This window comes from Anabrus simplex, chromosome 4, assembly GCF_040414725.1.
Source record: "Anabrus simplex isolate iqAnaSimp1 chromosome 4, ASM4041472v1, whole genome shotgun sequence".
Classification (NCBI taxonomy): Eukaryota; Metazoa; Arthropoda; class Insecta; order Orthoptera; family Tettigoniidae; genus Anabrus; species Anabrus simplex.
The window spans coordinates 400,995,430-401,011,622 of NC_090268.1; the positions used below are offsets into that span (position 1 = coordinate 400,995,430).

The following is a 16,193-nucleotide window of genomic DNA, read 5'->3' on the forward strand; positions in this document are numbered from 1 at the left end:
CAGACAGACAGACAGACAGACAGACAGACAGACAGACAGACAGACAGACAGACAGACACACACAGACAGACAGTGGACAAAAATCGATTGGTACTGGATACTTTGCATGAACATTGCATCAAAGACACCCTTATATAGGCATCCACCTCCCGCCTCGAGAGAGAGAGAGAGAGAGAGAGTGTGTGTGTGTTTTTTAATTTTGTTATGATTATGCGTACAGATGCCTTACCTCCGTATGAAGTCTTCCTATGAAGTCACACCTTCAAATTATTAAACTGGGGGCTCCATAGCCAGGACTGATGCTAAATCCTGGCTGAATCCTCGTGGAAGTGACTTGTCCATATTTCTTTCAGTAGCTCCGATCTTCCCAAATACTGTACACACAGATATAATGCTGGGGTGTGATATATGTACTATCACAAAATGGTAGACAACTTGATGTTTTTGAGATGTACAGACCTGGAATGGATGACACTTATGCAGTATTATTTACTAAAATAATCAGCTATGTGGGGGAATGACACTGAAAGGAATGATTGTAACAAATGATAGGCATAGTCTAACAACATACCTACAAATCTTCACTATTTTGTGATTATTGTTGTTAATAATAATAATGATAATAATGATAATAATGATAATAATAATAATAATAATAATAATAATAATAATAATAATAATAATAATAATAATAATAATAATAATAATTGCAATTAAGCAGATTGAAGTCCTCAAAGAAACAGCAGGCAAAACAGGATTGCAAATATCTTTTGAGAAGACGGAGTACATAAACAAAAATACCACTGACCCAACCTGGACAATGAGGACGAAGTATGGTGACATCAAAAGAGCTACAAAATTCAAGTACCTAGGAGGGATTTTGACTCCAAACATGAATGAGAAAGCAGTAATTCAAGAACGTGCAAGAAAGATGGAAACTGCGTTTAGATTATGTCAGAACATCTACAAATCTAAGTCACTCTCCTACCAGGCCAAATTCAAGCACTACAGCACGATAGTCAAACCTGAATGTTTATACGCAGCTGAGACAATATCCACGAAGGGACTCTCAGATTGGAAAAGAAAGAAAGGAGGTTCCTTAGAAAGATTCTTGGACCCATAAAATCATCGGACAAGTTTACGTTTCGCATGAGACCAAACCGAGAACTATACCAACAATTTGAAAACATCACCACAATGAAAAAGAGGAGATTGACGTTCTACGGACATATTAAAAGGATGGGATCGGAGAGACTCGCCAGCAGGATCCTCGCCTTCCAGGAGAACAGGAAGACACAAGTCCCATGGGTAAAAGAAGTCCACTGAGATTTAGAAAAATGTAGGATCACGGCAGAAGATATAACAAACAGAAAAATCTTCAGGCAGAGAGTTGCGAAGGTGAAGGACCTAGCTGATGATAAAACGAGGAAGAATAGAGTATTCTCGGCAGAAGAACGAGCACGAGCAAGCCAACGGATGAAGGATTACTGGCGAAAGAGGAAGGAGAAAGAACTGGAGAAAGCAGTGAAGTTGCGTAATCGTAGCCCATAGATGGCTGAAACGAAAAGAAGAATAATAATAATAAAGAAAATAATAATAATGATAATTGTAGACTGTTTACAATGGAATGTACCTGATTTCAGTGATACTCCTCCAGGCATCTACTTTTTTTATTCAACTTTGGACTTATTTCTAGTTAAATCAGCACTAATTTTAATCACAGCAAGACTAAAAAATTACAAATATTTTAAACAAAATTGAGTTTTCATTATATACTCTAAAATTCTTTCTTATTAGTTTTATTCTTATGAACTTCTTTTTTTTTTTTTCTAGTTGCTTTTACGTTGTTTTAATGTTGTCAATCTTATGTTAACTTTAAGGACACTTCCTCTAAAGCATTACTTTGTCAATTTATATATGTTTCATCTAAACAGTGTTATGTGGCTGAAGATGTTGATAATATACGAAACATGTACCACTTTTAACCATTAAAAATTGCCTTAAGCAATCATTGTATCGACTAGGTGGAAAATAAATAAATATTTAATTGTGAACAGATAGGTTTTATCGCGATGATGGGATAGGAAAGGCCTTGGAGTGGGAAGGAAGCATCCGTGGCCTTAATTAAGGTACAGCCCCAGCATTTGCCTGGTGTGAAAATGGGAAACCACGGAAAACCATCTTCAGGGCTGTCGACAGTGGGGTTCGAACCCACTAGCTCCCGAATACTAGATACTAGCTGCACTTAAGCGAATTCAGCTATCGAGCTTGGTGTGCTTCTGTTTACCCCTGTGAGTGGGGGACACAGACGAAGCATACAGCCACGGTATCCCCTGCCTATCGTAAGAGGCGACTGAAAGGGGCGACCAAGGGACAGTTGAACTAGAACCATGAAACTACTTGTGATTATATGATTTTTCACGAGAGTTTAATCCTGATGTAAACAAGGCATGTCCACGCCTCAGCCAAAGAAAGAGTTGTGATTCGCTGAGCGTGTAGTATCGACCTCCGCCCCGTCAACGTCTCGCGTTCGGACATACAGTGCTGCGCATATTACCTAAAATAGACGAGGAACAGTTTTTGAGCTGTGCGAAACTAAACAGAGGGGTCTAAAGGGAGATCTACTGCTGAAGATTAGGGCCTACGTTATTTATTTATTCATTTCTGAATATTAAAGAAAGCTATCGTAGGCTAGAGCACCTCTTGCTCCATTTCTCTCACTGTGAATACTGACACTGACAGCTGTTGCAAGATGCAACACCTTATCTCCACACTGTACAGCTTGGGACTTTCCCTCGCTATGAGAAGACTTCCTGCATTACACCACGCCTTCTGCCTTCATATCTCGTAATTTAATCACTGTTTTATTTTAAAAAATTATAGATACACACCGGTATATATGACAACCATATTTTAATTTGATTACGTACTCTTTCAGACTATATAAATGTAATAAACTAAGATAAAATTAAATTAATGCCACGTACTAATTTTCTTCGAGCTCGCATACAGTCCAGTGAGTGCGACGGTTGCTTCTCCAATCAACTACGTCTGTGTCCACGTGCAAAGCCAAGGTGCTCCGCCTATTTGTTTACATCAGGATTAAACTCTCGTGAAAAATCATATAGTAACATCACACAGGGAACATCATGGGTTGCCTTTACTTGCAAGTAATACCACTTATGTTAGGTACTGGTACGCAATAGGTTTGTGTTCATTTGCAGCAGAGAGTGGTTCACTTTGGGTTTATAGTACGTGTGATTAGTACCGCTATATGTTGAACACCACAGGTGTACGTTGCCCGTGATTAGTACCATTATGTGAGAAACATCATGGGACTCAGCTTTGCCTGTGATTAGTACCCAGTATGTGAGGAACACCAGGGAATCAATCAATCAATACTGATATGTATCACCTCAAAAGAACCTGCATTTTTCTACTACGGAATTTGTTTGTCACCAGAACAGTGGGAAAAGGTTGTAGTTTCCAAAGGACACTTCAACAGTAAACATGAATTTGTGTGGTAAAAAAGACAGCAAGAAGTAATTCAAGTACTTTTAACTATATTTATAAATGAGATTCAGGTAGAAGGAAAAAAAAAAATCATTTGAGAAGGTGTCTGAAGAAAGTTTTTAATTATTATTATTATTATTATTATTATTATTATTATTATTATTATTATTATTATTATTATTATTATTATTATTATAATATATAATTCGCTGGGGCCATCAAGGACCATGTTAAGTCTTGTTGCATTTGCATAGAGCCCAAATTTCCCTCATTCTTTGTGAGTGGGCCTGCTTACGCTCCTCTGTCCAAGGGGCACCGTGTCTTCTCTTCAGTTGCTCGTCTCGGTTTAGCCCGTTCATCAATATTTTCTTGCGGAAGAGATCTCTGTTAAAGGCATCTTCAGCTGAGATATGTAGCATTTGCAGGTCTTCTTTGGTATTTCTAAACCAGGGAATTGTGGTTTTGGGGTTTGAATCAAAAAAGTGAAATATTTCTTTAGTTAACTTTCTTCTGTCCATTCTTTTCAGATGACCGTAAAATCGTGCCCGTCTTTTTCTGATTGTGTCGGTAATTTTCTCTATTTTGCTGTAGACTTTCTTGTTGGATCTCTTTTGATGAATTCCATTTCTGTACTTTGATCCCAAGATTCCTCTCACAATTTTGCGTTCTCTTTTCCCCAGTTCTTCAAGGAGTCCTTTGTTGGTATTTAGAGACAGGGTTTCGGCTGCATATAGAACTACTGGCTTCAGAACTGTTTCATAGTGACGTATCTTGGTGTTTTGGGAAAGGCATTTTTTGTTGTAGATTGTGCGGGATGTTTGGTAGGCTATTTCCAGTTTGCTTACTCGCTCCTGAAGTGCTTCTTTGTCCAGTCCATTTTTCATGATGATCTCACCCAGGTATTTGAATTTGTCTACTCGGGTGATGTCCCCATATTTTGTATGGAGTTTTGGTGGAGCCTCTTTGATGTTAGTCATTACTTCTGTTTTCTCAAACGATATCTGCAAACCAGTTTGTTCGGCAATTTCCTTTAAAATTTCAACTTGAGCTCTAGCGGTTTCTATGTCGGTTGAGAGAACAGCAATATCATCGGCAAATGCTAAGCATGATGATATAGATGTTGATTCCCATAGGGAATCTGAAATATTTGTCCTGAATGAGTAAATTTATAATACCAATATAAATGGTCCGTTATTGGACATTATAAATTTTCCAGCTCACTCATTCTTGGTTGCCAGCGTTTCGCCCTCGTGTGCTAGGGTGGGCTCATCAGTTGGTACCTAGCACACCTACCAATACGCTGGCTAGTGCATACCGTGGAGGCCACTGCGTAGGCTAACTGGAGCCACCGGCAGTGCCAATGCACTAAGAGACTTTGTCTCATCAGCAAAAATTGATGCCTGCTTGGCCATCAGATGATATAGATGTTGATTCCCATAGGGAATCTGAAATATTTGTCCTGAATGAGTAAATTTATAATACCAGTATAAATGGTCCGTTATTGGACATTATAAATTTTCCAGCTAACTCATTCTTGGTTGCCAGCGTTTCGCCCTCGTGTGCTAGGGTGGGCTCATCAGTTGGTACCTAGCACACCTACCAATACGCTGGCTAGTGCATACCGTGGAGGCCACTGCGTAGGCTAACTGGAGCCACCGGCTGATGAGACAAAGTCTCTTAGTGCATTGGCACTGCCGGTGGCTCCAGTTAGCCTACGCAGTGGCCTCCACGGTATGCACTAGCCAGCGTATTGGTAGGTGTGCTAGGTACCAACTGATGAGCCCACCCTAGCACACGAGGGCGAAACGCTGGCAACCAAGAATGAGTTAGCTGGAAAATTTATAATGTCCAATAACGGACCATTTATATTGGTATTATAAATGCTAAGCAGTCTGTTGCGATCCCCTTGGATTTGGTTCCTGTTCTCAGTGGACTGTAATTGATTTCCTGTAATCTCACCCGCCAGGTTCTGATGATTTTTTCAAGAACACAGTTGAAGAGTATCGGGGATAGCCCATCACCTTGTTGGACTTCTGTTTTGATGTCAAAGGAATGCGAGAGACATCCGTGAAACTTCACCTTGGATTTTGTATCGCTCAGGGTGGCTCTAATTAATGCCAGCAGTTTCAAATCAACTCCAAATTCATTTAAGATGTTTAGCAGGACTTCTCGGTCAATGGAGTCGTACGCTTTCTTAAAGTCCACAAAGACAGACACATACTGCTTGGACCTTAGTGTATTATTTTTTTTTTTTCCCCCTGTTTTTTTCTTTTTCTGTTCTTTCCTGGGCTGGGTTACGAATCAAGGACCTCCATTGTTTCCTGTCTCTCATTCACTCTTTTTCTGCTTCCAATATTTCTTCGGTCTTTCCTCCTGTCTTCTCTATACTCTCCTCCTTCTGCTGTATGCATCCACCTCTTTCGAGGCCTTCCTTATGGTCTCTTTTCTGTTGGCTTCTTTTAACAATTTTCTTCTCCCATTTACATCATGTTTCCATTTGTATTTCAGCTTGTTTGTTTCTATCCTATCCGTTCCTGTTGTCCTGAAATCTCCAATCATCTTTCTAATCTTTTCTGATTTTATACTTTCTTGTTTTCCCTACAATACCTCTAAGAAATTTCATCTCAGCTGCCTGAACTTTACTCTCATCTCGTTTTGTTGTTGTCCATGTACGGAGGGAGTTCAGTGTATAATGAAACTTTTTTTTTTCTTCTAAAAGCAGGATGGTTTTATTGTGGATTCAAATGTACCATGTTATTCCCCAATCCTTTTGCTACAATACCCTACTTTTCAACATAATCTCTGTTTAATGCTCTGTCCTTATGCCACAGTAATGCGAGGGCCAGTATGTCTGCATGATACCATTCGACTGGTTGATCTCAGAGCCAACGTCATGCTACATCAATAACTTCCCCATCATCCTTGTATTGCTTCCCGCGGAAGGCATTGGGCCAAACAGATTGGAAGTCAGAAGGCGGGAGATCCGGGCTGTAGGGTGGATGAGGAAGAGCAGTCCACTGAAGTTTTGTGAGCTCCTGTCGGATGCGCAGACTCGTGTGAGGTCTTGCATTGTCGTGGAGAAGGCTCACCATGCTTTAGTCCACCGACATTCCGCAAGCACCTATGAATATCTGTGATGCCCTGGTTTTCCACCAAAAGAAAACTGCTCTCTGTCTGGTATGCACCTCTGTTACAGGCGCAATTTTGAAGGCTAGTTATAGTGCTGCCACCTATCGGAAATTAATGAAACTCTACGAGACAAAGCGGGAATATTCAAAGATGTCCCAAACAGAATTCCAGTTTTTTTAAAAACTAAAATTGTCCGAGAAATAAAATGTGTTGCATTATATATTGAACGCCCCTCATACCTGCTGCATATGACAATATTGGTACATAAGAGGTCAAATACAGAACTTCTTTGTGTTTCCTTTGAACTTCTTGGTTCCACAGTATCCTTCACACTCTGGTAGACCCCATTTGCTCATTGTACTAATCTTGTCAGTTATATTCCCATTTTCTGTAATTACGCTTCTCAAGTATTTGAAATTTTTCACAACTTCTATTGGTTTTCTACTTACTGTTATCCCCCTTCCTTCCTCATCAATCAATCAATCAATCAATCAATCAGTCAGTCAGTCAGTCAGTCAATCAATCAATACTGATCTATATTTAGTACAGTCGCCCAGGTGGCAGATTCCCTATCTTTTGTTCTCCTAGCATTTTCTTAAGTGATTTCAAAGAAATTGAATATTTATTGAACATCGTGTCATCACTGTTTTACTCTTCTCTACATTTATTCTCATTCCAAACTCTTGTGTCACCTGATTCCTTGCATTAACTTGTTCTCGTACTTTCATTTCATTGTCTTCCTATATTACTATGTCATCTATGAACACCCTATGCTCTGTTTCTCCCCATGTTCTTGTATACACAGTTATGGATTTCATCAGATGAGTATAGGGGACAGTCTGCTTCCCTGCCAAAGTCCTGTTTCCACATCAAACTATGTCGTTCTACCTATCTTGATCTTTTCACTAATAACACATTTTTTGTACAAAGCTTCAAATGTAAAGATGGAAAGACTGACTGCTGAACTCAGGCTCTGAGCCTTTGTACTACAGCCTTCGTAATGTTGGAGAGAACATACGAAAAGTAACGTGACTATCTTGAATTTGAATTAAAATTGAGTTCATATTTTCTCTAAGATGGTGTACATTCCATACTTGAATTTTTCAATTTGTGGACCCAGTTTCATAACTCTGACTCAAGCTGTGTTCTTCCTTTGTGTGTTAGTATTACTGTAGTATGATGCTTCCTGTATGGTTTTTCTTTCCTTGTCCCTAAGTGTTAGTTTTGTTAGTAGTAATTTTTTGGTATTGTTTTGTACTTTTGGCTTCCAGTAGGCAGATATTTTTCATCTTAGATATTTGTTTGTATCGTAGAAAAAACATACTGTGGGATTCAAATGTCCTACTGGTGCAGCCTGTCGACATGTATGGCGGTGTGCAATAGAACAGATGCTCTTCTTTACGTAAGTTATACCCTACTTTCTTTTAACTTTTAGACATGTAGATGAATATATGTCTTTTTTTTTGGTGTTAGTTGGTAGTGACATGTGTACAGTAAATTGTAACAGGTGCTTCAAATGACCCTTCTCTTAACTTTCAGTTCAGTTTGACGGTTATTTGTTGCTTTTAGTTTAGATGGATGCTTCATGGATCAGAATAATATACATGATATTCTTTTGTGTTTATGCTGTGTGAAACGAGGGTAGGGAAACTTTGTTTCACAAAAGTTTTGCTCCACTTCCTCAGAAGTGAACTACACATCTTATGAAAATGCAGGGAAGATCGATTTCATTTGGCCTTTTCTCCATCGATTAAATGGTACCCTTGTTTGTCACCAGGCGGGTTTTTTTTTCAACCTCCAATTGCGCAGGTAAAGAACTACACAAGCTGTGGGAACTGTTTGCGCATGGAAGGTGACTGCGCAACTCCTCCCCTCTACCCGTGGTCACAGCCAACTTCCTTACACCAGTGTGAGCCGAGGTATTGGCACGGAAACATGGCTGCTACTATTGACGTTCCCGCCAAATGTGAGGTGCGTAGTGTGATACGTTTCCTTCAAGCAGAAGGGAATAGAGCAACTGACATTCATCGACGAATGAGTCAAGTATACGGTCCAAACGTTATGAGTGATGGTGTTGTGCGTGAATGGTGCATGAAGTCAAAGAAGGCTGGACCGATGTTCACGATGAAGGGGGGCAAGGACGCAAGTCTGTCACTACAGATGACATTGTTCACGAAATTGACCAAGAGGTTCGCAAGAACCGAAGGTTTACCGTAAGCGAGTTGTGTGAGAAATTTCCTGCAGTTTCAAGGTCATCTGTTTACAAGATCCTAACAGAACACCTGCGCTACAGGAAATAGTGCGCCCGATAGGTTCCGAAGATGTTGTCTGATGACCACAAAAGTCGCCGGGTGAGAGCAGCGTTGAAGTTTCTTACCCGTTATGAGGCTGAAGGTGGCGATTTGTTGAAGAAAATTGTGACTGGCGATGAGACTTGGGTTTCGTACGTCACCACCGAAACAAAACAACAATCATGTCAATGAATGCACATGCACTCACCAAACAAACCGAAGAAGTTTAAGCAAACCTTCAACGAAAGGAAGTTGATGGCTACAGTCTTTTGGGACCAAAAAGGTGTGTTGGTTGTTGAGTTCATGGAACGGGGGTCAACGATCAATGCAGCTGTTTATTGCCAGACTTGACGACGGTTGCGGAGGGCCATACAGAACAAACGACGAGGCTTGCTGACGTCTGGAATCCTCTTCATTCATGACAACGCACGCACTCACAGTGCTCGTGTCACCCAGCAACTTCTGCAGGAGGAATTTTGGTGGGACGTTTTTGTCCACCCACCGCACAATCCCGATTTAGCGCCGAGTGACTTCCACCTCTTTCCGGGACTGAAAAAGTCGCTGGGAGGGCAGAGGTTCCAGGAGGATGAAGATCTTCAAACCAACGTTTGGGCCTTTCTGAACTCACTGGCGGCAACATACTGTGCAGAGGGGATCGAAAAGCTTGCCCACAGGTATGACAAATGCCTCAACCTTCATGGTGATTATGTTGAAAAGTAACCACATTTGTACCTAACATTTGGTAATAAATTCATTTGGATACGTACACTTGTCTTTCATTTATGACCCTCCGGAGGTTGAAAAAAAAAAAAAACGCCTTGTACTTTTTATTTTCAGAGTAATCGATTTTATCACCATATCTCTGTAGAAATCTGCTGTTTTCTCACCAGAATTAGGAGAATAAAATCATACAGTGACTTTCTGTCATCGCTTGGTGAGCAGGCGCGCCCAGCTTATCTGTCTCCCGTGACTCATCACTCTCCGCTCCACGGTATAGGAACAAGGACAGCACATCATTGCATGACATGAGATAACAATTAAATTAAGAAAATTAGTTAATAAGAATTAAGAAATTAAGCTTGTACCTTATGACAGGAGATTTTGGAAATGTTCTTCCCTTGCATCCACACATTTCTGGCATCGTCTTAGGAAACATGCGTAAGTTTGTCTTCCGTAATTGAGACTATTTCTCTGCGGTATGTTCTTTCAGTTCGTCCAGCGTGTGAGGGTTTCTTGCATACACTTTATTTTTTAAGCTCCCCCATAAATAAAAATCACAAACAGTTAAATCTGGGGTTTCAATTTTAACATTTTCGTAGTTTAACCATGCTGAGCTCTTCAAAACCCCAGCTTCTTGTCCAAGTCGTTTTAGGGATTTTGTAAGCGTATGTTAATCTTTCTGTGATTTTATTTACTTTTCCCTTAAGTACAAATTTTTTAAAACATTTCTCCTCTTATCAGGTAAAGAACCAGTTCCTCTCGATTTGTTTACGAGTTTCTGCATGGTATCTCTACGTGGAGGGTGTACACCTGGAAATTGTCACAAATCACCTAATGGCTTCCCTGCAAGACTGTTTTCACATAATTATCATACATAAATACCCTTTCCTGTACCATGGAGGCATTACGAGAATTATACCCCGAAGTAACATTTCACAACTTGAGAACTGTTGGAGCGACAGATCAACACTTAATACATCTTCTAAGCACTGACCTGAACTGCGAAGTGCAGGCATTCCCGTGCTGTCACTGCTCTTTGTAACTGGAAGTGATGAGTCAACGGAAGACAGATGAGCTGGGTGCGCCTGCTGGCCAACCGATGAGAGAAACTTGCTGTATATCAAAATATAGGAACATACGATAGCATAAACACAATGGCAGGTCATGTGAGTTGAGGGAGCAACAGAAAGAGGAGATGAAGACAATTCTACATCTTCTCTCCTGTCTCACTTCTTCTACATCCAGCCTCCAATGAGCTTGTTTCTGCTTCCCAACTTCATGAGAACAGCAGGCACCCTTATTCTTTGAGGGGCTGATCTTGACAGATCGTCAGTATAGATGTGGGAAACATAGGGCAAGAAGAAAAAGCTGGATAAACACAGAAAAATGAAAGATCAAAATAATGGTGAGGTATTTCTTGCAGCAAATAGCCATACACAAAATACAAAAGTCAAACCTCCGTACAGAACTTTGTTAAAGATTCCGTCCTCAATTTGCACTTCAAAACATGGTACCTTTCACAGAGTTCACCACATTTTCTGCATTTACAGTCGCTGCATGGAACATGAAAACACTTCTTTAAGCCTAGTTTCAGATGAAACCCGTGGACTAAGGGCCTAGTTACTAAATGTCTTTGTTCGTAACCTCCCTGGGTCCACTCCTGGTTAGTGACTGCATCACTCAGGTAGAACTCCCCCCCATATGTTGTCCTTCTTTTGCTGAAGTTCATTCATGAGGTCCTTATATGACGGAGTGGCTGTGAGCAAAAACTTCAGGCGCAGCTCTTCCACATAATATAGCTCTCTCGCTAGCACATAAACATGATATAGATGTTGATTCCCATAGGGAATCTGAAATATTTGTCCCGAATGAGTAAATTTATAACACCAATATAAAAGGTCTCTTATTGGACATTATAAATTTTCCAGCTAACTCATTTCTGGTTGCCAGCGTTTCGCCCCTGTATGCTAAGTTGGGCTCATCAGTTGGTACTTAGCATTCCCACCAAGACGCATGGCTAGTGCATACCGTGGAGGCCACTGCGTAGGCTATTTGGAGCCACCAGCAGTGCCAATGCACTATGAGAGACTTTGTCTCATTACAAAAAATTGATGCCTGCTTGGCCATATTGGTTTTATAAATTTACTCATTTGGGACAAATATTTCAGATTCCCTTGCGAATCATGATGGCAACCAGGAATGAGTTAGCTGGAAAATTTATAATGTCCAGTAACGGACCATTTATATTGGTACTAGCACATAAGCTGTGAGGAGCTGTACTTAGATAAGCAAAGTGCTCTCTTTAGAAAAGATGATTTTAGACCCTGTATACTCTTCATTTGTGCATTCTTACATTTTCCGAACTATGTCATTCCTGGGCTGATTTTTAAATGAAACAATTCTATGGCTGTCTTTAGAGACAAGCTGCTTAGATGTTGAATGTCACTTATAGCTTTGGTAGCAGCACATAACCATTCCTTTACATGGAGAGGAAACCAGATTCCAACTGTCTGGAATAATAAAATAATAAAGGTGGACCACAGAATACACGCAAAGAAGAGTCTGGGTCAGTATAGGCAATCGACTGGAGTGAACACGTGACGGTTCAAGTCATATTGTGTCTTTTTACCTTTAGTTTTCTACACTTCTCATTTCTTGAACTACTGTTCTCAATTCATAACTCTGACACGGGAAACCTGTAAAGTGTAACAACCTGATTTGCCAGAAACTTCCCCCACTGAAAGAGGGGTTAAAATAAGCGAACACATGTTTCGGCTTATCCGAAGACACTCGACCATTTCCAGGAAAATGATGATGGAAATTTCTGACGTGCTTTACATGCCTATCTTAGCAGATTGAATTGACACGGAGCAGTGGCTTTCGCAGTAGCTGGGCGAGATCTAGCATTTGGTGTGGTCTTCACTAAATCTTGCATAGTGGAAAAGAGAGAGCAGGAGTTGCAATGAAGGAGGTGTGCCATGGTTTGTTCTTCTCTGCAGGCACAGAGGGTTGACTCATCAGGTAGACCCGACTTCTTCATATTGATCTTAGATCGACTGACCCCAGATCGCAGCCTGTTCAGACTCTTCCATGTAGACCACGACTCTTCATACCTGGCTGGAAGAGTTTCAGATGGATTCATCCATCCATCCATCCATTGAGATTAATGTTGTGCCTCATAAATGAATTTTAAATCTACACTCTTTCCATAGCAAAGGTATATCACAAATAGACGCGACACAATAAAAATCCACACTTTGATTCATAATCAATTGGCAAGCACCAGTTTTTGGAAAACCATCTGTTATGCATGGTTTATTGCAGACTTATTGCCAACATGTGAAAACTTCAGTAGTGTTAACCATGTTTCTTTCCTGAGTGACATTCCCACCCAGAAAAATAAATATGGCAAACCTCCCTTAGTGCTGCACCATATCCTGGTCCTAAAATCCAGCTAAACTCAGGGTAAAAGTGTGTGGTTACATTAGAAAAGTGGGCACAACAAAATCTCTAACTAAACTCCTACTAGAAAGTATATGGACAGGAAATATGGAAACATAACTTCTGAATGAGACACAGGTTAACAGGTATGATGGATTTATAGATCCAAGGAAACATAAATTCGGTTCATACTATTATAAATGAAAAGGTTGAATTAATGTAAAATTGACCCCAAATCAGTCCTAAAAATGTGACACACCGAGCTCGATAGCTGCAGTTGCTTAAGTGCGGCCAGTGTCCAGTGTTCGGGAGATAGTAGGTTCGAACCCCACTGTCGGCAGCCCTGAAGATGGTTTTCCGTGGTTTCCCATTTTCACACCAGGCAAATGCTGGGGCTGTACCTTAATTAAGGCCACGGCTGCTTCCTTCCCATTCGTAGCCCTTCCCTGTCCCATCGTCGCCATAAGACCTATCTGTGTCGATGCGACGTAAAGCAACTAGCAAGAAGAAAAATGTGACATGCACATAAAAATCGCTCACATGACAGCAAAATAACTATACAAAGAAAAGGCGGGTAACGACCCATAAAACATAAATTTCAAAATTTAATACATGGAAATATGATGCGTGTTACTAATTTGATGGTGTAACTGTACCAGCTAAGTTTCTAAGTCTGTTTGCCTGCAGGCATCAATCTTTATCATCTAAGTTGATGCTTCAACGATACGAATTCACTACTGAATAATCTGACTATACATATTTACAATTGCCGTACGTACGACATTGTAACTGGTATAAAACTTTCAATTATTGTGTTTAATATATTTTAATTATAGTTTATTTAATGCTAAATTATCTTTTATTAAGTGTTAAACATGACTAGTACATGGTTTCCCTGTAAATATGTAGTATAAAATTGTATAACCTCAAATATGTATTGTGTATAAGTTTAACCTCAAAATCCATATGGTTGAAAGCGGTAGAAAATTCCATAATGTTCGTATGTACTGTAATTTGGTATATATGAAGGGTTCTGGAAACTTACGGTATGGTTTTATTATCCAGATACATGTAGAGACATTACGAATGTTGTAGATATTCCCATGTGTATTAGTAAATAGTAAACGAATGTTCGAGTACCTTCAACTAGCTGGTCGATCGATGTTTCAAGTGTGTTCCATTAGAGTGTTGTAAGAACTCTTCCAGAAGTCGATCATTCTAGATTGTTGATCGAATAGTATATATATCAAGCTGTCAGTCAGTGAAGTCAGTTCTTAGTTCTTGGGACTCAGGCAAGTGATGGACTGCGAGTAACTGTTCGGCTCCGAGACGGAGTGGGTGAATTCAACAGAGTGCATGTTATAGTGCGCGAGTCAGTGTTGTTGATATCTGTACTTGTCAGAATAGACTTCAGGGTACTCCGCTATTGAGTGTTGTGTCATTTGCTACTGTGTATAATTGTGTGTTGTGACGTACTGTGTAAATAAAGTGATATATATATATATATATATATATATAAGGAAGTGAATGAGTTCTTGTTTGATATTTATTTACGTAAAATAAAATCGCATCGCAGAACGACAAAATGGCGACTGTGACAGGACTGGACTGGACACTTCAAGACTCGGCAATGAAGATCGAACAAATGACCGTGGCGATGTTACGGAAAGCGCCGACATCCCGAGGTTTACCGATGGCTGGAAGTAAAGTGGACCTACAGGAGAGGCTGCGCCAGGATTTGATAGACAACAAGGAGGACCCAGGCAGTTTCGACTTCGAAGTCACCTCGGAGGAACAAACCAACGACCGGGTAAGCAATATGTTCGCACAACTAACTGCGTTGATTCAGGCCCAATCCGAAAAACTTGAGTGTAAAATTGAGGCCCAGTCGCAAGAAATAAAGGGCCAAATCAATTCTTTCGTCAAAGTTCTGAAGGAAGATATTTCAAAAATTAATGATAAAATCAGCAGCTTAGAATTAGACATTGATAAAGTAGTAAATGATATGCATATCTTTGAAAACAAAGTCGAGGAGAAGATTGGAGAAATTGAGCGGGAATTTAATGATCTTAAAACCGAAGTACTGTAGGCCAGAAAATTACGAAGTTTGAATCCGAAGTTAATAGAAAAATTTTATCCCTGGAGAAAAACATTTCTATAGGCAGTAGTCAACTTGGCAGAAGTATAGACCTCCCCCTTGGGATACCAGTTGATCCCAGAGTTATCAAAGACAGCCTGCCAGAATTTCATAGGAGGCTTGAGGAGTGTCCTAAAACATTTTTAAAGACATCGGAGTCTCTACTGGGTAGGTCAAATATACCTACGTAAATATACTTGCAAATTGTCAGCCAGCAAATGAAAGTGTCAGCAGGGGCTTGGTGGCAGAACATTAAAGGGCTCAGCCTCGACTGGGAGGAATTCAAGAAAGAATTCGTCCAGAGATTTAACTCGAAGGCTGTCCAAACTTCAGTACAAAAAAAGTTCCTAACTGAAGCTCAACCCAGCGGAATGAGAGCAGGAGCTTTCGTAATTAAAAACTCCAGCTCTTTAAGAGAGTCCGCGAAGGGGGAAAATATTGACACGAGCGTCCCCTATATAGTTGAACTGCTACATAAGGTTCGATCATTTGTTTAGGTGGCACAACCAAAAACATTTGAAGAGCTCCGTCACATCGTAGCTAAAAAGAAACAAGTTACCATGCCTCAAAAACATCGAAAACCTCAACCGCGGAAGAACCCCGGAAATGCTACCGATGTGTGCGGACCGGGCATCTAAAAGACCGCTGCCCGAAAAACTAGATTGGGACCGTTCGAGTCAGGGCAAGGATGGTTCCGGAAGAATGAAGAAGCCCCAGAGACATTACACCTGGCTAGAAGGTGAACATATTGGTCAAATCTATAGTGATGTTGAACCTAATCCACCCCACCCGGCTATTAACTTGACGATTAATGACAGGCCTTCCATCGCTATCCTGGATACTCAAGCTTCACACTTGTTTATGAATATGAATGTAGCAAAGTTATTAAATCCTCTTCATCCTGCTACAGTGGCAACAGTCAAGGGAGCAACTCATGACATACATTAAAAGATTGAGGGTTG

General features: G+C 40.3%; 1 protein-coding gene across 1 annotated transcript in view; it reads left to right on the top strand.

Annotated features, from left to right (window-relative positions):
- The window catches only part of Frmd5 (FERM domain containing), a 371,042-nt gene that overhangs the window by 296,927 nt on the left and 57,922 nt on the right, over positions 1–16,193 (top strand). Inside the window, exon 8 of the mRNA XM_067146590.2 lies at positions 7,956–8,044. Coding sequence (XP_067002691.2) covers positions 7,956–8,044 — 89 coding nt within the window. The remainder of the gene's footprint in view (positions 1–7,955; positions 8,045–16,193) is intronic.